Raw genomic sequence first — 24,961 nt, 5'->3', positions numbered from 1 at the left:
TACCCCCAAAACACCCACAGTTAGGCTAAAAGAAGGAATGGAAAATTTCAGCCCCAGAGGAATTTCTTGTGGGAAGTGGAGGGGGAGGCACGAAAGAGGAGGGCCAAGGGGGTCTCCAATGTTGCTGGGAACACAGTCTGACTTTTCACCCCTAGTTGCCTAAGTGATGCTCAAAAGTTTCCTGTTGTAAGTATAGTGGCTCTCTGGGGAGCAAATCAAGTTAAAAGCTGAACAGTGAACAACATTCCAGTTCCCAAATGCCATCTGTCACTCTGTACAGCCTATCTCACTTTAACCATCTTGGTTTATCTAAATTGCCTATCATTGAGGTCTGGACAACATTAGTGCTTGATGTACCTTTAACCTTTCTGAGCCTTATTGAGATCTACAAAAACACACACACACATCAATTTCCATGTACATTTAGAAGGATGTGGATCACTCTACCTCCTCAAAGCACATTGCAGGACCCTAGCTTCAAGAAACCCCATTATTCAGCTAGCACTCAATGACTCCTGATGTTCTCAAGCCACATTCCTGAATTCCAGATTACTTACGATTTTTTATGAGTGTCCATTAGTCATATAAGGCTTTGGGATCTTCAGGTTGCATCTATTTATGGGCTAAAATAAGTTCATGCATGCGCAGAAACTCTAGTCTTGGCAGGAATGAAATGGCCAGGCCAAGTTGGGAACGGAGCATATTCATTTAGCTTATTCATTCCTGACAATATGAAGTCATTAGAGGGAGTTAAGGTAGCTCTGGCGACTGTAGGCATGTAAAGGAGCCAGGGTTGGTAATGTTTCTTCCATTCAATAAACAGAGCCATTGAGTAGGTTGCACGTGCTCAGTGCTTTCCTGCCCACATAAGTGATTTGCTATTAAACACTTACTGTTGCTGCACAAAGCCTGCCAACAGGTTATTTTTTAAATACTTTTGTTCAGTGTTAATGGATACGGAGAAGGGCTGGGGGGCATGACTTTTGGCCTCAGGATCCCTGACTTGCAACTTACATGGTTATGAAATTGTGAAAGAAGAACTAAGCCAAAACTTTCAACCTAACCCTTTTTACTTTATGCACAGGGTCAGGGTTTGTCCGAGTATCACAGTGAATAATGTTGGTGTTGTGAAAGAGCCAGCATTTAGAGTACAGGGCAACCACTTCCCATGAGCTTACCCCTACCTGAAGGTGCTTGGTCAAATTTCAAGAACAAAATAATCCAGCCCAACTCCTATGTCATATAACAGGGCATTCAAGCATGATGAGGCCCCTGTATGCTGCAAATATAAGGATAATTTATGTATTCAGTTAACTAGGATTTTCAGGATTGGATCCAGCTTCAGATACAGCTGTATCCATGGAGCCCTCCCTTTTTCTCTGTTCTACTTTCCTTTGCACCGTCTTCATTTTTAGGCAAGTCCTCTGAATATGGCAACATTGATGGATATTGGCTTGTATTCCATACAATCCAATATCCTATAGCACAGTCCTAGAAGAGAAGGTGGTCAGTTTCTGAGTCTATTTTTCTAATTCCATGCACTCTAATTGGCTTACTCCTTGGGTCATTTGCTGCAGACCAGAGGTCTTCTCTGTGTCATGACTGGTCATACCTGGACCACAAGATCACTTCTGCAGCCCACAGCAACCACCTGGAGTGGGAGAAGCTGTTTCCCCATGAAAAAACAAGGTGCTGGATAGACAAAAGCAAATGTCCAAAACAAAGATGCTAGCTATGTGAGGCATTTTAACACTTCAACAATGAAGAATTCACTTCCCACTGAAGAGGAAGGCCATTAATCTCAAACCTCAGCACTAACCACAGCAAATGACAATGCTCTAAAGAAACTAAACCCTTCACTTCATCCATTCTCATAGAATCCTTCTTGGAGGTAAAAAGGACAAAATGGAAAGTCAAGTAGTTTAGAAATAAACAAAAGAAAAAAAATGCATTTTATAGGGGTTATCTCAAAAATATTTTTAATTTAAGAACAATACTCTTGCTGCAGTTGAAAAGAAAAAGAAAATAATATTCATCAGACAGGTGCAGTAAGTAGGCGGTGGTAAAAATAAGCCTTTGACCTTCTTATGGAAGGAAAGAAAAGTTCCATGGAAGCACCCTCACCTTTCTTTAGGTTGCCCAGGGCCTCTCTGATCCTACATCCTATCAAACACTTCAACACTAGGTTCTTATGTCCCTTGGCAAAGATGCTTTTATGCACATAATACACAGGAACCGGCCCCTGGGCTTCTACATTATAATGCTCTCTTTGGGGAACTGTGACAACATTTTTCTTCATTGGACTAACATTAGCTTGAAAAATGGGATTCCCATTCTTACAAGGCAATAGGCAAAGTGTCAGCCAAAATATCACCTGAGCCGCCTAGCAGCAGCAGCAAGTGTTCCCTCATTCCTATCACTGACTCCTGTGCTTGTGCCAAAGCCCCCATTCCTTCCCTCAAACCCAAAGCCCCAGTGAGTCAGAACCATAGCAGAGAACATTGTTGATTCTGGCTGTGGCATGCACAACGTTCAGCGGCTTTGCTTTCCTCCTACTTTCCTTTCTTGTTCTATTGATTTGCTTCTCAAAGGGGGGTTGCAATCTGAAATTAACAGTCTAAAGCAAAGAGCTCCAAATGGCAATTTACCAATGTTTTGGAGATTTCATGGAGCTGGTAGTTCTGTCTTCTTGAAAACGATGATATCCAGTCTCTTTTAAAAATTGGAAGATCTGGAATGACTGACTGTGCATCCCCACGGTAATGAGCAGCTGAGGACAGGGCAGGGCAGGGACCACTGGTTCCCCTAAGCTACACAGAGTCTGCTTTGCTCATTTGTTAACCGAGTCCCTCAGCACGTACAATTGCAACACCTGAGCAGCAGATGTGGCCTGCCCAGAGCCTGTTTGCACAACACCATTTTGCCTCATTCATCTATCTTCTGGAAAAAGTCACACAAGGCCAAATGGCATGTTTTCAACTCACACTGAATCTATCTGAACTATGGAGCTTTTAAAGTTTTCAGCAAATGTAGATGAGGCTAAAGCCACAAACACATTCATCAACTAAGTGCCCAAAGAGCAAATTCCAGCATTTCTAGACTGATAAAATATATATGCACAAAATGATGTATATAATTTATGATGTAGAAAAAAAAAAGTTTTCACAGGTTGAGCATCTCTAGTCCCAGAGTCCAAAATCCAAAATTTCCTGAAACTGAAAACTCTTTTGAGTAGCAATGTTCAAAACATTTCAAAGTTTGGAGCATCTAAAATTTTGGATTTTTAGATTAAGGATGCTCAATCAGTATTAAATACTTCAAAATCTGAAAAACTCTGAAATCTGAAAACTTTTGGTCCTGATCACTATGGATAAAAGATGCTCTATAGGTAACATGCCAACTGATGAAATGTAGTTTTATGTATAGTATGTTTTAGCTAAGTAGAAGTATACACAAAGAAAAGGATGGCATGAAATATACCCAAACATTGAGAGTAATTTTTATAGGTGCCTAGATTATAAATTATTTATGCTTTCTCTTTTTATGTTTTCCCCAGTATGACTAAAATAATACATTGTTTAAAAAAAATTGAGCCAATATGCTCCCAAATTAAGAAGCAACATGTTAGAATCCAGAAAGCCATTCAATGCATCACACTAGGGCAATGGCCATACTCTGGAGCACCTCCAAATTACTAAAAACTAGCTCCCCTGCTGCCTAGAGCAGCACTAGCACCTCATCTACTTTGAGGTGAGCCACAGGATGGGGTCTGCAGGAAAACAGTGCCCCATTGGTTTAATTCAGGACTGAAAAGGTTGCTATTCTTGGCTCTGGAATATGAATTCCATCCTAGGCTGAAAAATCAGAATTCAACAACTCTTGTCAAAGACCTGCTCCCTTATTGAGATAACATAATCACTATTCATGCCTCAATTTCTGCATCTGGAAATGGAGGTGCTATAATTAGAAAGATGATCAGGGCAGTTTTCATTGATTTCTGGGCCCCTCCATGTACACAATGCCTGATGCCCAGACAAAGTCCTGCATGTAAAACCCAACCTCATTTTGTTGATAAAGGCAATGAGTTTAGCGCAATCAGAAACTCATCCCATTCCTGAAGGCAGGTGCGTGGAGGGGCCAGGATTCAAATCTCAAAACTGTTGGACTCCAGAGCCCAACTCAGAGTGCCTGCGGTCACCCAGGCAGTGAGCACAACAGAGATTCCAAGAACCATGGGATGTGAATTATGAGTAGCTGCAAATGAATTAAAAACACCTATGAGCTCAGGCAATATGGAGGTGCCAGATAAGAGACACAGCACATTTCCTAACACATTGCTAAAAACACACTGAAACTGCCTGTGACCAGCAGCCAGGGATAAGGACTGGAACACGGCCAAAACAAATTGACCACTAAAAGTATCATTTATTTTAGGAAAAAAAAATTAATGAGGGAAACTTCAATATCAATGAAGTTGCAAGAATATAACAAGCAATGCTTGCTCTCAGGAGGATGGCTTTTTAATTATTTTTTCAGAAGAACTGCAGTCACAGTGAGTTTGATCCATACCCGACCCACACTCTTTGGAGAGTTAAAACACATTTTACCCAATGTCAAGTTAAAATAAAAACTCATCAGAAGCAAAATAACTCTTTGCTCCCAGGGCTCAGAAAAGAAATTCGGTTCTTTTTGGTTGCTGGCTGGTATTCTTATGACCTTTGTACTAAACAAACACTTGGCAGATGAAATCTGAGAATAATTTTCTTTGCACCATTAACTATAACACAGAGGGCTGCTCTGGGTTTCAATATAAGTGATAAAGAAAACATGACCCATTCATGTCTAATATATGTGCTACCCGGCTTGGAGCAATTATTCTGTATAGTCAGGCACACTCTGGGCCCCATTCTCCCTACAATTGCAGGAGGCCCACCTCAAGAAACCCTCCTCAAGGTACCACTTTCCTCTAGCCAGCTCCCCTTCTCTCTGCAATAGCCATTCTCAGGAAATTCTGCCAGCCATCCTTCTGTCCCTGATGGTGTAGTGGATGTGTGAGGGTCTGCCAAACACCTGCACAACTCAAAATCATATGGTCTCATCTCAGTCCTACTCTGTGTTTAAAACTACATCATCTGCATGGGGAAAACTGCAAAGCATTCTTTAGGCCCAGATACACACAAATGAGTGCCTATAAAACTTGTGATAGCTCAATGAACTCTACGGAGAGTACCAATGTTAACTTCCTTTGGGGGTGGGTATGTGTGTGCACAGCCACATATGGTTGTTTTTTGTTTTGTGATGTTGAGGTTCAAACCCAGGGCCTTAAGCATGACAAGCAAGTGCTCTATGGCTGAGCTATATCCCCAGCTCAATTTCCTGGTTTCCATATTGTACTGTAACTATGCATGATGTTAAAATTGTGGGAAACTGGATGAAAGGTACAGGGGACTTTTCTGCATTATGCAACAACTTGTGATTGTAAGATTATTTCAAATTTGAAAAGTTTTTAAATAAACATCCTTAAACAATTATTTGAGATAGAGTCTTTGAAGAGGTCAGTAAGTTAAATCAGATTATGTAGGTGGACCCTGATCCAACCTGACTGGTATCTTTGTAAGAAGAGGGAAAGAGGGCCCCAGAGGGACAAACACCAAAAGGCAGCAACAGAGTGGCCTTCTGCAAGCTGCAGAGAAAGAGTTAAGAGAAATCAACACTGCTGCCACCTTGATCTTGAACTTCCAGCCTTCAAAACCATAAGAAAATATATTTCTGTTGCTTAAGCTGCCCAGTGTGCTGTACTTTGTTAGACTTACCCTCACAAACTAAGATGCATCTGGTTTTGTCTCCTGGCCTAGGCATCCCAGCAAAGGTGTGGCAGAAACCCATTAAATAAGAAACAAGATCTTAGCACATAAGAGCTAAATTTTAGGCAACCTCTCCCTACCCATGTAAGGTTGGTGCTCAGCAAGGTCACTGAAATATAGAAGGATCAGTAGTTTTCATGGTAGGTCCAGAAGGCAGAATAAGGGTAGGGAAACTTATAAGAAGGCAGATTTCTAACACAACCTAAGGAAAACTTCCAAATGGTATTGCAATTTGGAAATGGAATGAATGGCCACGTGATACTATAGTGTCCAAACTGCTGAAGCAGAAGATGAAATAAATCAGCTCACCTGTTCCAGAAGTCTCAGCTCTGATTGACACCCATCTCTACTCAAAGCACCAGGAAACAGGGATGTGATCTTCTATGATGTCCCTCTAGTCTCCCCATCTTTCCCCCAATTCTTCATTCTGACTTTGACACTTAGTTTCCATGCAAACAGCACCTATTGGCTTAAATTTAAGGCAGAGTGCTGTCTTCCTACCCTTCCTGGCTCCCAGGAATTTTATTTCCTGAAGGTTTCAGGGTGTCTTGTGAAACACCCTAACTTGCTCCTGACTCTGAACCACCCTTGACTCCCATACAAACCCCTGCCTTGTGAGCAGATCTCAGATGCACCTGAAATAAGCAGCACTCTCAGACCCAGACTCCAGCCCCATCCAGATAAATGATCTTGGACAAGTTTCTTTACCTCTAAGTATCACAGTTTACCTGTATGCTTCATATTGAGCAGCAAAAGTTTTGAAAACTGATTTCTAACAGAGCAATAAATGGTATGGCATATATTCACAAGGGAATACTAGTATGCACCAATAATGTCATAGAATATTTAGTAAAATAATGAAATGTTCATGAAATATTAAAATAAATGAAATTACAAAATACTGTTTATTATAAACAGTTTCTTGTAAAAAAAAGAACCAATGCAGAAAATGAGATTAGAATGCCATACACCACAAAACTAGAATTAACTATTCTCCTTTTCTGTATTTGTGAAGTTGCCAATAGTGAACTTGTATGACTTTTTAACTAGGAATAAAGTTACTTTAAAAATCTTTACTATTCTTTCACCTTTTTCCTCCTCCTCAAAAACAAAAAGGCAACCAACTAATGTAGAAATCTAGTGAAAGAACATAGTAAAGTAGCCCATTACATCATTCCCCCACCCCTCAGAAAATCAAATACGACTTGCTGTATTTTAAATTTGGAAAAACAAAGGGCAGCTAAGAAAACTGCACTAAAGGAAGGTCACAACATGGCGCTAGCTAGAGACATGACTAGACTCCCAAAGGATCAATTCTTGGACCTCAGCGGGAACCAAATGGGTTCCACCAACACCCTGCCCATTCAGTTCCTCTAGGAACAAAGAGTGCCACGTGCCACCCACGAGTCATTATCTGGCCGCCCTGTGAGGCTGAGCTCTGCAATGGTGCTGTACTGAAAAGCCTGCCAGCAGAGTTGAGTCCCCATTCATCCAGTTTTGTCCCCTGATAATAAGCTCCTCTGGCTCCTTCCTGACACTAGAAAGAACCAACTGCAGAATGGTGGCAGCCAGAGAAGGTCCCCATGAATGGCCCATCCAGGAATTCAGGAGGTTGGCAATAGCTCGGCCACAAGAGGCCAAAGCAAATAGTCGTTTCAGTGAGACTTTTCAGCCTCACTCAAGATAGATAACTTCACTTTTCCTTAAGTGTTAAGGCCTCGCCTCTGACCCAGCCACAAATGTACAGACTATACCCATCTGGTGACCTACTATATGGCCAACCCAGAGGCAGGTCTCATCACCAGTGAACTGCAGCCTGGGCAGGGCATGCTGATCATTCTTTCCCCCAGCACACTCAAGAAAAGACTGCTTGTAAACAAGCCTTTGTTTTACATGTGCAATATTTTAAATCCTTTAGATCACTAATCCAGTGTCACCCTTTAGGCATGTGACCAAATGATTCACAGGCCTCTCTCCAGACAAGCTTTGTAAGAGCGAGAAACAGGAGACACACACATATAATTATATTCCAGTGAGCTCACATTTATATCTATGGTCCCAGGTCATTCCTTCAGATATCCCTCGTCTCTTAGGCCATATATCCCATGGATCCTTTCTGAAGCAAAGTGGCTTCAGGAACAAGCACCCAATTAGAGGAGATAAATGCTGAAACATTCTCATGATCATAAAAACTATTTTATGACTCATACAGTAAATGAACGAACCAGTTATTCTCTGCATATGTTATGGTCTTCTTAAATTGTTCGTGGAGAATTTGACCCATGCATGGAATAAAAGCCACCTACTGAGGCCAGTCTGTGCAAAAAGCTTACTCTCTGCTGTTCCTGATAAGCAGATGCATGAAATCATTTCAGAGAGACTCAGAGCAGCCATCTCCACAGCTGTACACTGACACATTTTGGAATCTAATCAGAGACACAAGAGCCACTAAGATGTCCATGCACCATGCAAATAGACACTCAACCAACTCGATTTAACTATCATAGAGAAAAACAGAAGCCTGAGCAGAAATTCAATTGAAATCCTCTTCCTACCAAAAACTCACTGCAAATCCCATAAACTACACCTCAGAACTGAAGAAGGCCCCTTCCCAAGAATGGTAAGCCCTACTGTTCACACCTTCACCTCCCACATCCAAAGTCAAAACTCTTCCTCATCCTGAAGTTTTGCACATAAAAGCCAACCCATGCAGTGGAGGAGATATCAGAGCCTAACTTCTCAGAGTATCCTTCTAGAAAAGGGTTCAGAGACTGCGGCTGCAAGCCTCAAGCAGAGGTGAATTAGCACCAGTATGAATTCAGGGGCAATTAAAGAGAGATTTTTCTCCTTGGTTCCATCATCAGAGATAAGAACTCAACTTTTCACTTCCTATTTCTTTCCCTGCATTGGAGATTGCACTGGGCAGAACACTGTCCAGGAGATTGTTTTAATTGGTGACTAAGAGTAAACAGCTCCTTGCGCCCCCCCCCCCAACATAGACACACACAAAGATAAAATACGAAAACTTTCCCTGGTTTAACTGCTTGCTATTACTGCTACCAGAAAACAACTCCACTGGGGTCCTAAGATAACAGTAGTCAAGTCAGAGACCAGTTGTCTGACTGGAGCTCAGGAGACCTTTCTTTGTTACATGCTGTAGTCTAGGTCCTGATCTGCAATGGATTCATATGATGTACCTTCCACTGAAGTTCTAGCAGCAGCAAAAGCTAAATGATTACCTCAGTCCCCACCCCACCATGCCCCTCCTAACCATATGAGGGAATAGCCATCTTTGCTGAGCAGTCCTGAGTTACATCTAGGCCACCAGCACTCCTTCTGTGGATGAGGAGACACAAACTCTCTACCTTTCCCATCCAGAACATCCCCTTCACAGGGAGCAGAAACATCTATTTGCAACACAGTTGTTCATGAAAGCCCTCCACTCCACAGCTGGGACAGAATGCCACAGAGGAAGATCAGCACTCTGGTATGTACCCTTTCCAAGCCACTTTATCTCAGAAACCTTGGGCAGTGTCAGGTGAAAACTTGCAGACATCAAGCTTTATGTTAAATTTGGTTCAAATTCTATTTTAACTTAAACCTACATATTATAATTAACTTTACACCTCAAGGCACACTGCATATGGGAGGCACAAAGCTTTCCCAGACAGTTAATTGTTTCAAAGCTTAGGACTCAGTGACTAGGGACAGGTCAGAACAATCCAACGGCTTAAAGAAGGCAAAATTACACTTGGTAAATAAGAAGATGGAGATGCTCAGCTGGGCAGCCTTCAACCTTCCAAATAGTGCCACACAAGCAACTTGCAATGTCACTGTTAACCCTAGACCTACAGGTACTTCTGTCTTTCCTATATAAAATATCAGAAACTAGAACAGTGCAAAATAATTTTTTAAAATATGCAAATCCTTTATTTCTTCCTAAATATCCAGTTCCTGCCCATATCCACATTGTTGAAAACATTTATCAGAAATCACCAACTTTGAATTATACCAAATGCCAGCAATGAACCCTCCTTTGGAGCTAAAAAAGAACACTGCCCAAGAGATTGTTTTAATTGGTGACTAAGAGTAAACAGCTCCCTGCGGCTCCCCACCCCCACAACATAGACACACACAAAGATAAAATACGAAAACTTTCCCTGGTCATGTCTTCCCATGTGAAGTCTGTTAAGGTTCCAACGCAGTGGAGCTAAATTATGCACATGAGAATCACCTGGGAAGCTTTAAACAAAAAAAATGCTCCACCCCAGGTTACATCTTAGATCAACTAACTACACTATAGAATTTTGGGGAGAGGAGGGGCAACCCCAGCATCAGTATCTTTCAAACCCTGCAGATGTGCAGACAAGACTGAGAATCAATGCCCCAGCGATACCAAAGTACCTGGCCGACTTTTGTCCCAAAGGTCAACACACTCTGGTTGCGAGTGCACACACACCCAGCAGGGGCAGCTCCTACCTATGTAAAGTGAGGAGTCCTTCCTCCGCACGTGGTCGTCGATGTAGGAGACCCCCAGGGGCTGCACGGGGGTAGCACCGATGCCCAGGAGCACCTGGGCCCCAATGAGCAGCAAGTACATCATGTTGGTGGCCGTCCTGTTGCGGCAGATGAGGTCAGGGTCGGGCCCCTCGTCGCCACCTGAGCCGTTGGCAGCGCAGACGTCCCGGCCCTCAGCGCCCCAGCGGATCTCGCCAGCCTCGTACTTGTACTGGTGGGTCAGGAACTCTGGCAGTGCCGAGAGCAGTGCGCCCAGCGCCATGACGATACCACCGCAGCCGATGAGGCGAGGGCGGTGTCCGCGTGCCCCGAAGTAGCTCACGAAGAGGATGAGCGCCAGGTTTCCAATCTCGAAGCTGCTGGCGATCACACCCACGTCTGCGCTCTGCAGGTTGAACCTGCGCTCCAGGGTGGTCAGGACGCTCACCTGGGAGAGGTGAAAGGACATTTCAAAGCCCATCCAAACAGTCATCGAGGGGGCATCCACTCTGCCCTTCCTGGACCCTCCCACCCACCTGACATTGGTACCGTTGCAAAAAGGCAGATGGAAACCCAAAGAACCAGAAAAAAATTATTTACTAAGTATGATAACCCCAGTTCAATGGTTAAAAATTCACTTTCATAATAGCAAGGCCGTTTTCTGGGCGCCTGTTTGCACCTTGAGAGGTTCTCTAATTTCCCTATCCCAGGTGCTTCCACCACTTAGAGCCCATGAAGTTCGAAAGAAGCCCTAAAGTCCACAGTTGCATCTTTAAAAGGAGCAAAGTTACAAAACACTTGACAAGAGATTCCATATGCATGTAACCTATGCAAATGCATGCTATACAGTTCATGCTGGGAGACAATAGAAGTACAGGCTCTTTCAGGAGGTCTTTGCAAAGCCTAAGCAAAATAAATAAACAAAAACCTAAATGGCAAATAGACAAGCTAGATTATCTCAGGATAATTGTTAGTTCTGCTTTCTTCTGGGAATTTCCACATGATGTACATTTCTCTAAAGGCCATCAGGTAAACACACTCCTGACTATTCTAAACACTACAGCCCTACCAAGGACCTTCAGATGCAGTATTTTTATGGTTTTCCCACCTTTGTATTCTTGTCTGCTCTACATTTAACAAATATTTACTGAACATTTGCTGTTTGCCTGGCAATGCCCTAGACATAAAGGCTGGGGAAAATGAGAAAGAGGCACCTGGCTTTGAAAGGCCACCTAACAGGAAGGTATATGTGTGCCCAAATTGACTGGAGGCTCCATTCCTGAAGCAAACCTCACACTGGGGTACCAAGCAGAGAAGCCTTTTTATGGGGTTTCTTAAGAGACAAGGAAGATGAGCAAGCATCCCTCTCCTTTGCAAGTTCCATGAAGGATATTACAGGAAATTCAAGCATCCCTGCTGTGGGAGATGGCCTCGATCAAGGCCCTCATGGGCAGGGAAGAGCACTTTAGGCAAAAGAAAGGGCATGAGCCAAAGCCAGCAGCAGCAGTTCAGAATGGAGAATCATTGGAACGGGGGTTGCGAGCAACCGCCATGAGGAACTCAAGCTATCCCGAGCCATGTGCTAGAAAGAATGCACATCATGGACAGAGAAAAACCTGGTGAACCTCTGCTATTTCCTTAATAAGCTCTGTGGCCTCAGTCACATTACTTAATCTCCCCCAGCCCCGATTCTGTAAAATAGGAATCATGGCATCCACCTGGCGAGACCGGTGTGACAATTAGAAATAATGTATGCGAACTCTGTTGGTTCCATTGGTTGCAGGAGCATATAGAGAGACAGCAAAGCACAATGGAGACAGCAGGCCAAGTCAGGGCTCTGGCTGGACCTCCTGGGTACATCCTGACTCTGGGTGATTTTGGCCAAGTCACTCTGGACTTTAGCTTTCCCATCTGTAAAACAGGGGATAACAATGTAACCTCCCAGAGCTAGTGCCAAGAATAAGCCATGCATATGTGTAAATGTGAGGTAAACAATAACTATTACTATTATCACCGTTATGCTCATTTAACTGTGAGCACCAGGGAGCATCCAAGATTTTTAAAGAGCATAAGGGTCTCACCCAGTATGGCCAATGGATGCTGGAAGAATGAAGAAATGAATGTCAATAAAGAAAAGAACTGAGCTGTTAATGGGGGAAGGGAAAAGAAAAGACCCCCACAAACACAGCACCAATGGAAATAAACAGAAAAAGATGTGAGACGCATTTTAGGCACAGAGTTGTATATTATAGGCAGACAGGGTTGGGTTGGCTGACCAATTAGGTGTGTGCTGCTAAAGCAAGGCAGGAAAAAGAGTCACAAGGAGCTAGCTTCCCTCCCAATGTACAAACAGGGACACATCTGTAAACATCCATGCATACCCAACCTCCCTGCAATGTCCATACACATACACCTATGCACATTTGTGCACCTGTGAAGGTCAGTATGTCTCTATTTACCCATACTTTAAAAAGACCAGTGTAAAGAGCCAATTCCTCTTTGCCTTCTTTTCAACCATACACATTTAAACTGGATCCTTTAGCCCAATGGTTCCCAGCCCACCTGAAGATTGAAAGCAGCTGGGGAGCATTGACAACTTCAGGTATATGGTCTCTGGAGGCGTTTCTGTTTCAGTTGGTCCAGGGAGCAGCCTGGGATCCTGGGGTGTTGTTAAAGCTCACCAGCTGATTCTAACATGGCTAACATAATGACATATTGTGGGGGTCTCACTGTCAGCACTGATAGTGGGACAGCACTACAGAAGTCTAACATCTACGTACACCCTCTGTCACCAGGGTTCCAATTGAGATTCCTATTTCCACTGTGCTTTCTAACCAAGCCAAGGCCAGGCCAGCTCCAACTCATTCAGCCCTAGTTATATGATTAGATAGTTATTTTTCAAATGCCAAGTATTTGCAGTTGTTGAAAAAAGTGTAGCTGCTTCTGACCTCATCAAAATGGCTCTCAAATACACCCAACACAGGCTTCATTTAGTCATTTTTTTTCTTTCCAACATAACACAAACACACAGGATGGAATAAATTCTCACAGGTAGATAACACGGAAAGCAGTGTAGGACCAAAAAGGCAGGCAGTCCAAAGGCTGGGTAGGGGCCTCAGGGGATTCTATCAAGGCTTTTGTGCTGTCTTGAAAGTCACCCAGAACAGCCTAGATGCAGAAGTGAGGCCGGGATGAATCTAGGCAGAACCACCCAAGTGTGACAGAGCCACTTTGAGTAGTCTGATGGTGTGTTAGGTTTCTGCCCTATGACAACAGACCTGAGACAAACAACAAAAGGGAAAATTTATGGAATTCAGTCCATGGTTGCTTGGCCCTGTTGCCAGACAGGATATTATGGTGGGCAGTGTGTGGTGGAGAAAGCTGGACACCTCAGGATGGCCAGGAAGGGGGAGATGGGGGAGGCAGGCCAGGGTTCCAGTTTGCCTTCAAGGGAACACCCCCAATGATCCCCCTTCCTCCCACTAGGCCCCACTTCCTAAAATTTCCACCATAGTGCCATGGGCTGGCAACCAAGTCTCTAATGTGTGGGCCTCTGGGGACATTTAAGATCCAAACCTGTGGATGTGCCCAGCGACCTCCACCATGGGAGTGAAGGGCAACAAAGTGGGTGGAAAGACTGAAGCTCCAATTATATTTCATTTCTGCCATGAGGCATGATGACATGCACCCTAGACAGCATATCTGACACGTGACAACTGCTCCATTTCAGCAGGTGCACTCCATCATAAAATATCACGCAGGTGTGCTTGTTGATGATGACAGATAAGACTGGTGGGGACAGAGACAGCTGTGGGCAAAACACAAAATAATACCACTGGAGACAGATAATGCCTGCAGCTCTCTGTCCTGGCTCAAACCTGCTCTTTGCAGAGCACCTCCAGGAGTGACACGAAATAGCTGAGTCTTTCTCTCCTTGACCTGTGGCCCTTTACAGGACTCAGCAATGCCTGTCCATCACAGATAAGTTATGCAAACATTCTGAAGTGATGCTTTGTGGATCAATTAGATCAGAGGCTAATGTCTTCACTCATTTAAAACACAATTTTGAGAAGATGGACTAATTAAGTATGCATGAGGCCATAAAAGCCACTTGTGGCTTTTATGTGGCAGTGAACAATCCGGCAATGAAGAAGCTGCATTCTAAAGGGTGACTGTCTTTACTTAATGGGTAAAAGGACTAATGGAAAACATCTTGATAATTGGAGATGAAGGGGCAGCAACTCCAGGGGGAGAAGGAAAGAGGAAATGCCCTGACCCAGGGCCAAGTAGAAATGAAGTTATTATTAAAAAGAATGCAATATTTATCCGATTTCTACTACCTTGATTCAAAAAAATATTCTTGCATTTTACAATTTGCTGCAGCACTTGTTAAAATCATGGATTCCCCAGCCTTGAGATAATGCCTGGAAGAATAAGAGGAATACAGGGGGTTTTTTTGGGGGGGGATATGTTTAGTGGTATTCGGGATTGAAGACAGGGCTTTGCACATGCTAGGCAAGCACACTACCACTGGGCTATACCTCCAGCCCTAGCATGAGGTTTTACAGAGCCCCCAGTGTCTGATGCCCTGTTGGAGCTGAATTACCCTGATCATCCAGAAACACACTCAATATCAATGTAGGGTTATGGTTCTCCACTTCTAATGGCAACAAAGTCACTCCCAGAGTGCTGGTGCTCCACCTCCAGAGTTTTGTTTTGGCTTTTAGTACCAGGTGTTGAAGTCAAGGATGCTTAACCACTGACCCACATTCCCAGTACCCCCCACCTTTTCTTTCTGAGAAAGGGTTAGTTAGTAAGTTGGGTAGGGCCTCACTAAGTTGCTGAGGCTGTCTTCAAACTTGTCATCCTCCTGCCTTGGTCTCTTGAGCCACTGGGATTACAGTGGCTCCACACCTGGCACCCCCCAGAGTTTTTGATTCATCAGGCCTGGGTAAGTCTGAGAAGGTGTTTGTTTGGCCTTCCTTCCCTCAGCCATCCTGGCCCCATTTAGAAGATGAAAGGGTTTGATTTGACATGAATGGAAAGTACTTCTTTCTCATTTGCAGTTCAGAGACAGTTCCCACCTGTGGAATGCATTGGATGGCTCACCTTTGAGGGTTTGTGCATCATGTTCAGGCCAACTACAGGAAGGAGTGCTTAGCTCCAAAAGAAGGACTTTGGACCATGTTGAAATATGTACTATAGTGCAGGAGGTACCTGGAAGTCATGGGCAAGTGCATAGGAACCATTCCTCATCTTTAAAAGGAGCAAAGTTACAAAACACTCATTTGACAAGAGATTCTTAAGGTCAGCGGTGGCAGCTCCAAATTGCCTCCCAAGAGATGTGCCCACATTCTTACAATAGCTTGGGTGGTGGAGCTGAGGTCTGGGCTGGAGTCACCTGGGGAATTTTAAGAAAACAGTGCCTGCTCCAAACTTCACTAAGACTGATGGAATGTATGAGAGGTGGGCCTGGGCATCCATATTTTCAATATTCCCAGGTGACTCTAGTACCTAGGCAGGTGGAGGAGTGTGCATGCACAGGTATATGTGTGTGCACACCGCAGAGGGTTATGGATGCAAGGATGTCCACAACACTGCCACCTACTCTTATCAGTGGAGTTTTGTAGCAGGGGAGCCTGGAGTTCCAACCTGGCTTTGAGGACACTTGGTCAAATCAATCCTTCTGAGTCTGTTTCCACACCTGTGCCCTGGATACAACAGTAAGTACTCCTGTTGATTGACACAAGAACCAACACTTCTGGGCCTTAGCTCACGGCCTGACAGCAGATCCCAAGAGGGTTGATGTGTGCTACTCTCAACTAGCATCAGCTCTGCTTGGTTCAAGTCAGGGAACCCTGTATGTGGTCTCTTGATCACTGACTTATCTTTCACACAGGGAATAATGCTTGAGTAACTCCTAAAGCCAATTAATATTCCACCCCTGCAAGAAACCAGTCAAATGAGCTCCCTTTCCTTAAAGGAGCTAGCCTGACATCTTCCTGTGGGAGCTGTGTCTCCTTTCCCAAGTAGAAACCCCAATGAAAGCCCTGCCTGCCTATTCCCTCACATGACTCCATTTCCTTTCAGTCTTCATCGTGTCAAAAGAGCACAGTGCCCAAGATCACTGTGAGCGCTAATGAGGTCATGCATCAGAGCAGCTGGCACACAGTAGGTACACATTAAAGAGCTAGTCTCATCATTGGTGGGCTTGGTCTTTGTGAGTTCTACAGCTTCAAATTCATTTCCACACACCTAAGTGCTGCTCTGTGGGTGGAGCAAGAAACCTGTGATTATGAGATAATCTGAGAAGAGCAGAAGGAAAAAAATCCAGTAACACAGCCTACAACAGGGTCAGAGTGCCAAAGGGCTCAAGGGAATGAGAACATATGTTTGGCTGTATGTGGAGGAAAAACAGACCTGGGATACAACAAGGATAAACTAGGTTTTTAATAAATTTGGCAAGGAAGGAATTATTACAACCTTCCAGAAGCAAAGATCAGTAGCACCGAGGAGGCACAAGTGGAGGGAGAATTTAGTTCACCTGGGAAAGGCAGAAATACTATGTGGCTTCAGAGCACCATGCATAGTCTGAGATAAAACAGTCTTTAAGACTTGAGTTGGCTCTTGATTTGGAGGTCAATGGGGAGCCAAGGGAAGTTCTTGAGCAGGAACTGCCTCTCCGGGATAATACAGCATGGAGTAAGGAGAGACTGCTGAGGCAGCTATCATGAAGTCCCAATAAGAAATGAGGCTTTAGCATGTTACTGTTGGTATGACATCAAGAAGACCACCTGTGTGAGAGATGTCTCTAAAGTCAAATTTTATAGACCTGGCAGCTGACAGGAGGCATGGGCTAAAGAAGGGCCTCTTGTCAGGGAGCAAATGCTAACAACAACCCAAGAGAAGTCAAGCTCATGGAAATCTTACAAAAGACCTGTAGTTCCTCCTCCCAGAGTTTCCTGGACAGAGTTTGGCACACTTTCTGTAAAGGGCCAGACTGTACATATTTTAGACTTCCAGGCCATATGATCACTATTCATCTCCACCATTATAGCATAAAAGCAGCACTTATAGACAACACAGATGGCAGTGTTTCAATAAAACTTTATTTATAAAAATCAGGCAGCGGGCCAGACATGGTGGCCTACAGACCTAAGCAGAATGTTAAACCTCTGTTCTAATAGTTCTCCATAAATCCACCACAGGAAATCACATTTTTCCTTTGGTAATAAAAACACAAACCACTGTTAACAAGTTTATGAAGCACTCTTGTTACCAAAAGATACACACAGAGTCATTCTAGGTACAAACTTAATGCCAGTTCGTGGTGGTGGTGGTGGTGTTTTAATCCTACAAAAGCAATCTGCAAGATAACTTGAGTTTGTGGTCAGACATGCCAAGGATATATCTTCTGATAGTGAAATAGGGGGAAGGGGCTTAACTCCATAAGCCCAGAAATCATTTCCCTATGATGAAGCAGCAACAGCAATTTCATCAGCTGAGTGAAGCCCACTATATGTTTCTGTTTTTCATCTAAAGAGTAGCTCCTTGGAGCGAGTGATTTAATGCCCCAGGGGAACTGTACACAAAGCACATTCACTTGTGAATTGCAGGATCCCAGGTTTGCAGAAGCAGGTCACAGAGGACAGCAGGTATAGCCTCTTATACTTGCTGTGGTGGCATAGAGCCTCCCTCCTGCTTCCCAAGTCCATCAGGAAAGAAAGACAGTCAAAGCTGCTTTATTTCTGGGATGACTTGGCCCATATTGGGCCCAGAAAAATTGGAATAAATGGGTGTGGTTTTAAAGCTTTATTTTTTTTTAAAGCAGAGTAAGAATTATGTGGAGGATCCCTTAGACATTGATTCTGGCCTCCAGCATATGTCAAAAGCATCACTGATAACAAGTTTATAAAGCACTCCTGTTGCTAACATGGAAAATTCATTCTTGGCAGTTTTGGTGTAAGTTTCTTTTTGTTTTTTAATCCCATGGAAGTAATTTCAAAACAAGTCCCATTTCTTATCTGATGTTCCAAGGACATGTCTTCTCATAGGGAGGTTAGCAATGAAACATGTGCAATTTGAGAACCTTACAGTAACTGGGTAACACTAAGCACCGTACTTAGCCTGCCGCTCCCCTTGCAGTCTATAACATGGAGGTGACAATTCCAGCCTTACATCTTGTCATGAAGTTCCAATGGAGAAACGCTCTGCATGGTGGTCGCTGGGACAGCAGGTGTGCACACAGCTGCACATGGCTTTTCCCTTCATTGCAGCAGAATCCTGAGCTACCTGCTCTCCTGTGGGCCACTTCTGTATCTGTATCTGGCTTTTTTAGGAGCACTATCATTTTCTCTAATCACCTTGAATGAGAGTGACAGCCTTGGCCTGCCTGTCTTTGGAAAGGCCTCCATAGTCTCAGAGACTCCATTTCTGCTGTGACCTGTACTTTCCTCTACTTCATTATTTGCATCTTCAGACCCTCATTTGAATTTCCCTCCTTCATGCCCCTAGTTTCTCTCATCTCTCCTCTCCCACTTGTCTTCCCTAAGTGGCCTTAAAGTACACATTGGCAGGTTTGGTTGTTTTTTTTTTTCCCCCAAATTATTCCTTGTATCCAGTGAATTTTCATGTTCCAATTTATTCTAATTGTAACATTTTATAATTTTCTTCTTTAAAAATCACTCCATGTAATTGCTTCAAGCTTAAAAATCTCTCATTGATTTTTCTCTGTAGCTCTTTGCTCTATCATGGAAAAACAAAGGCTCCCCATCCCTACTGGGTAGAGTCAACTAATAGAATGTTCTCCCACTTGGTACCTGAGCTTTAAAGTCATTAACAGATATCCTGGCATCAGGCCGACTCTTATTAATAGTTTGTGTTTAGCACCTTTCACAAAACAACTGAGACACTGTTCCAACTCACAATTTACATGGTGCCAGATCTCTCTTATTAGAGAAATCCAAGAACAAAAGGAATTAACTGATTTCCTCAGCTTTCAACTGAAAAGTATAGAGGACCAGACATGGTCTTAAGAAAGATTTTAGTCTAACACACTAACAAAATCTATGCATACACATATACACCCTGGGCAGAATTGTTTTCACTGAATCAGCCTTTGGAATATGCTCTAGGGCCCTGGCTTACTGTCAGATGAATTGAAAAACCCCACAGTGAGTACCTATGCTGTGTGCCTGGCTCTGATCCAGAGGCTGAAGATGCAAAGTTTGTTAATATTCTATCCCCATGTTGGCCCTGTGTAATGGAGATGCCACGGTAGAAATAGGCAATGATCATAAAGGGTGAATAAAGTTTCTCTATACCATAATAAAGAGAAACTTACAGTCAGTATCCAAAGAAATAGCACAGTAAGTACCCAGCAATGGGGAAGGAAAGCCGCATGGGGAAGACTCTGGAATGGGGGCACCGTTAGTTATAGTTAGATCGAACATATATTAATTATTTAAGCTACAGTACTGAGTGCTTTACACACACTAGCAGGTGTATTCTACACTATGATTCAACAAGGTGCTTAATATTACCATCCCAATCACACCCATGAGGAACCTGAGCAGGGAGAAGATAACTAACCACCTCATTGAAGGCCATGAAGACCCCAGGGATCCCAGAGCCCCCGAGTGATCAAACACTGTGTCCCTGCTTCAGTGAGACAGCCTGGATCCAAGTGGGAAGGCTAAGGGAACAATCAGGCAAGCAGACAGGCCCCAAGCAATTAACAACCAAACTTTCTATTAAAAAAGGAAAAGTTAGTCATTATTTAAAACATTATGTAGGAATAAATGAGGGCACATGTAATTTTTATAGCTCTGGGTTAAACAAAAATAAATAGCTTTCTTTACCACAAAATTTATGACAGTTTTCCAAATGGTAATGATCATTGTCTATTATCCATCAAAAGTATAATTATGTAGCATTTTCAGAAATTCCCTTGAACTTGGAACATTTTTTAGAATTTTTTTTTTTTTTTTTTTTAGAAAAAGTAGGCATTCCTTGAAAACGTGTGTGTGTGTGTGTATGTGTGTGTATACATGTGTATTTTCAAGGCTGATCTTAGAAATGTTTTTAATCAAGTGCTAGGAAAAGCTCTGCCTCTCACAGGAACTAATTCTTATTTCTAGTTTTATTTTTCTTTTTGCTTTGCTTACTAGGAATCTCATATGGCCCTACTAGAGTAATAGTTTGAGATATCAGGGCTAAGCATATGCATTTCATTTCTTCTTCTTCTTTTATATTTATTTTTTGGTTAGACACAATACCTTTATTTTGTTTGTTTAGTTTTATGTGGTGTTGAGGATCAAACCTAGGGCCTTGCGCATGCTAGGCGAGAGCTCTACCTTTGAGCCACAACCCCAGCCCCTCATTTCTTCTTCTTCTTGAACTCAAATTCTACTTGTAATTCCACAGAAGCAAGTTGTTTACAAACTGCTTCCACCAGGCTTGGGTACAAAATCACTGTATTAAAATTCTTCAAGAGCAACTTAGCACACAGGTCATACCAAGCTTTATCAGACAGGCTAAATCCTAAATACCAAGATAATCTACTTCCACATAATTATATTCTCTTTTGGAAATGAACCCCATAAATAAGCTGATAAGAAAATAAGACAGTTAGTAAAGCTTGTGCATCCTGGTATAAGATAAACACAGGTCAGAACAAACAGCACCTGCTTATGTGCAGCATTAAAAAGCTTCTAGAAGAATAAGGATGTCTAATTTTGTGTCAAAGCTGTGAAAGAAATAACCACACACATCAAGAGCTCACCTTGTCCACCTGTCCACACCAGCTCACTGCTCTCATCTGTCTGTCAATCCTTCCCATTATTTGAGTGTATTTAGGGCCAAAATACCCTCGGCTTCACCTGAGACATAGTGCTTGATGGCAAGACCAATAGACAGCACTGCAAAAGTGGGTGTTGCTGATCCAGCCTCTTTTCCACAGTCAGCTGGAAGGAACCCAAAACCCACATGAGTGAAGTCACATACCCAGGATCACACTCCTGTCAATGACGGGGAGGTCCCCTGACACCCAGTCCAGCTTCATGCCCCCAATGTTAGAAGAAAAGTAGACACATTGCTACTTGGTTCCACTCCTTCATGAGTCAGTTTACTATTTCTTGGCTGCAGGTTACAAGTTCAAGGTGTTAAAAATGCTGTACCAATAGGTACCAAGACAAGAACCCAAACATGTGCTTATAACTGAACACAGAAGTGAAGAGGTTAATATCAGTGCATGATGTGACTAGAGTGCCTCTTCCTGCTGGAGCTAGTTGTGGAGAATCCTCTTCAGAGGAAGGGTTAACAGAGTGCATGCCAGCTAACTCCACTGCTCTGGACCTCAGGTGAGGCAGAACATAAAGGCAGGATATGGTAAAGGAAAGCTACTCAGCCATGGCAGCCAGGAAGCAGAGAGAGACAGGAGCCAGGGTCAAGATATAATCCCAGAAGGCATGCCCCAAGTGACCTCCTTCCTCCGGCCACACCCCGCCTGTCTACAGTTACCATCCAGTAGTCCATTCAAAATATTAACCCATGAATGTATTAATCCACTGATGAGATTGCAGCTCTCATTGCCCAAAAGCCAGACCTCTGAACCTTGCTGCACTGGAACCATGCTTTCAGCATATGAGCATCCACGGGGACATTACAGATCCAAACCATAAAAGAGGGTATATGCAGAGGGGTGCCCACCTTACCACCACTCAGGTAAGAGCAGCCCCCTCTCTGGCTCATCACAGATCCCTCTACCTACACTATCCCCTCCCATCTCTAAAAAACCTTCTCCATCAATGCTGTGCCCTAGTTTCTTCCTCTTCACTCTCGCCCACCTCCCCTGGCTCCATTCCTACCCTATCCACACACTCGCCCCACTCTCACCCAAGTAAAAACAACTTTAAATCAGAAATCCCCTTTCTGGTTATTGCCATCCTCCTCCTTTCCTTCTAACAAGCATTATCAAGAAAGTCCCCATTTGCTGGGCACAGCTCCCTGTTTTCTATCTGCCAATCCCATGCAGGGTTGGCATTCCTCATTCCTATCACTGCCGTGCTGTGGCCACAGGAAGCTGCTGTTGATAAAGAATCCCAATGTCCTCCAACTTCTTTGATTGTTATTTTCCTGTCTTCATCATATCAGGTTTCTCCGTGATCTCCAGCATAGCTGACCACTCTCTGTTATGACAGGTACAACTTAGCTGTCCCCGATTCTTTCCCTACCTCCCGTCTATGCCCTCTCCTCCTCCTCTTCTCTTGTTCTCTAGGGCTGGAATTCTCCAAGGTGACATCCAGCCATACATCCTGATATTTTTCTGTCTCCTACATACTTTTGACACCCAATCTTTCTTGCTCTCTGGCCACACTGCACCTCTGTGCCCCAAACACCTGCAGCGGATGATGACAGGCCCTCTACCTCGAGGTGGTAATGGCACCGAGACTCTTCTGATCCCAGCACAGATCTCTGCTCTTCTCACCCTTCTTCCATGAACATTAGCACCTCACCAACCTCTGCACAGACCCAGGCCCCAGAAAGCAGGTAGTCAGCCCAAGGTTCCCATCCAGATAGTATCTGGTCTTCCCAGTGTGTCCACTTTCCTGTCTCACCTCATCCCATCCACTCCCCACTCAATCCTCATGAGTTATTCCCCAAAAACTTAAAACTCTCCAGTGATACGCTCTGCCAATTGGAAAAGTCTGTTCTTTGAGGTGACAGATCTGCTGTGATCCTGCCACACTCTGCCCCTCTGGCCTCCCTCCTACACTAATTAGTATTTGCACTTTGCTCTACTGGCCTGGATCTTTTTTATTCCCCAGTCTTCAAATGTACCAAATATCCCCCAGCCCAATCCCACTTAGTTTGGAAATCCCAATTTACCCAGCAATAGGCTGCTCACATCCTTCCTCCTCCTCCCAGAAGGCTTTTCTGCCTTCATATTTCCCCATGGTACAATACAGACCCCCACACAGTGGTCATTATTTTAAAACATCTCTTATCCCTCATGGAGGCTGAAAGCCCCTTAAAGACAAGTATTGTCTTATCATGTCTGGGACCCTGCTCCTAAGCATAGAGCTGGATACATGATGGCTAAGCCAGGTGGCTACATACAGCAGTGCAGGACACACACCATTCAGAACAAAGGTACCCCTCTGAAGTGGTACCTGAGGACTGACTTCAGCCCACAATCCATTCACCCCAGCTGTGTCCACTGAAGGAAAAGCCACCAATGTCTCACTCACAGCTATGGTTCTGCATGGTTGAGAAACAGTCTGAATGCCCATAGTCAATCCCCTGCCCTCCCACCATGACCCAGTGGTCCCTCCCCTTTGCACAAGTACCTAAGTCAGCATCTCAGCCAAGTTGCTCTGTTTGCTCCTAGATGTGCAGGATGTCAGGGAACTTCTAAAATGGTGGTGGTGGCTATGCTAATTAACTGCTTGGAAATGCAAGCAAGCTGGTCTCAAATTCAACAGTGCCTATGAACAAGCACTAAGCCTTGTGACAGTTCCTGAGGGAAGAAAAACTCACCAACCAACCTTTAGCCTCAACAAGGCACCAGGCCATCTGTTCCTGGGCTCCCCTGCTGCTTTTCCCCCTCACACCTGCAGTTACTCTGAGAACTGCCCGCATGTCCTCTGAATATCAAGTATCACTTAGTAAAAGTGATGGGAAGGTCAGATGAGCTGATTATGTGCAAAGCATCAGACCAATGACTAGGTGCCCAGGAAGACAGTCTCTGCCCTCACTGAACCAATGAAAAAAGTTAACAAGATAGCATTTCCAGTACCGGACACTGTTGTTATCACTCAACATACATTAACCCATTGCACTCTCCTTAGGTAGGTCCTATTGTCATTCCAGTCTACAGATGAGGAAACAGAGGCTCCAAGGCTCAAGGTGTAGTGATTTGCCCAGGTCTTGTAGGTGGCAAAGGACAGGACCAGGCCTCAAGCCCAGGCAATCTGGAGCCAGAGTCCATACTTTTAACCGGTATACAATTTTTCCTCTCTAGAAGGTAGGAAAAGATTATGTGGCTGGAATAGCAATTTGAGAAGCTTGTAAAATATTTTCATCAAAGAATAATGATAAAACTGGACCAAATTATTAAAAATAACCATTTCAAGTCTCAGGAAATAGACTAAAAGCATACAACTAACTGAGCATTTATTCATGAACAACTTCTGAACAACGGGGTAAGAACCAGTGGGAATCTGGTTCTTGCCTTCTCTCCAGCACCCCACCCCAGTTGAAGGCTGGCATGGTAGTCCTAACCCACAGGGCTGGTCATGCAAACCAGCCACCCAAGGGAATTCACTTTGTTTGCAATAGAACATGAACAACTACACACTGAGCGATATCATACCAAGATTGATAGCAACAAAGAAGGAAATCTTCCTCATCTCCCCAGAAGTTGTGGTCCTGGCTAGGGCAACCAACAGACTGACAGACTAGACAGAAATTTAAGAGAAAGATTAGCCATAAGGGTCTCTACATCTCTGGTTGACCAGAAGATCATGCTCAAATGCTAGAGAGAGGGGAGACTTTCATTCTTGGTTGACAATAAGTCTGTATGCACAGACAGAAGACAA

General features: G+C 43.8%; 1 protein-coding gene across 3 annotated transcripts in view; it reads right to left on the bottom strand.

The window, feature by feature from the left end:
* Slco3a1 (solute carrier organic anion transporter family member 3A1) overlaps nt 1–24,961 on the bottom strand; it is a 254,468-nt gene that overhangs the window by 222,538 nt on the left and 6,969 nt on the right. For 2 of the 3 annotated variants that reach the window (XM_048790314.1, XM_015493105.2), the window contains exon 1: nt 10,344–10,869. In XM_048790314.1, coding sequence (XP_048646271.1) covers nt 10,344–10,854 — 511 coding nt within the window. In that variant the 5' untranslated portion in view covers nt 10,855–10,869. Of the gene's footprint in view, nt 1–10,343; nt 10,870–24,961 lie in introns of those variants that run through there. The other variant, XM_048790315.1, reaches the window with a different exon arrangement.

This window comes from Marmota marmota, unplaced genomic scaffold, assembly GCF_001458135.2.
Source record: "Marmota marmota marmota unplaced genomic scaffold, marMar, whole genome shotgun sequence".
Taxonomy (NCBI): domain Eukaryota; kingdom Metazoa; phylum Chordata; class Mammalia; order Rodentia; family Sciuridae; genus Marmota; species Marmota marmota.
Note: the sequence above shows the minus strand (reverse complement) of the source record. Positions and strands in the feature narration are given on the sequence as shown.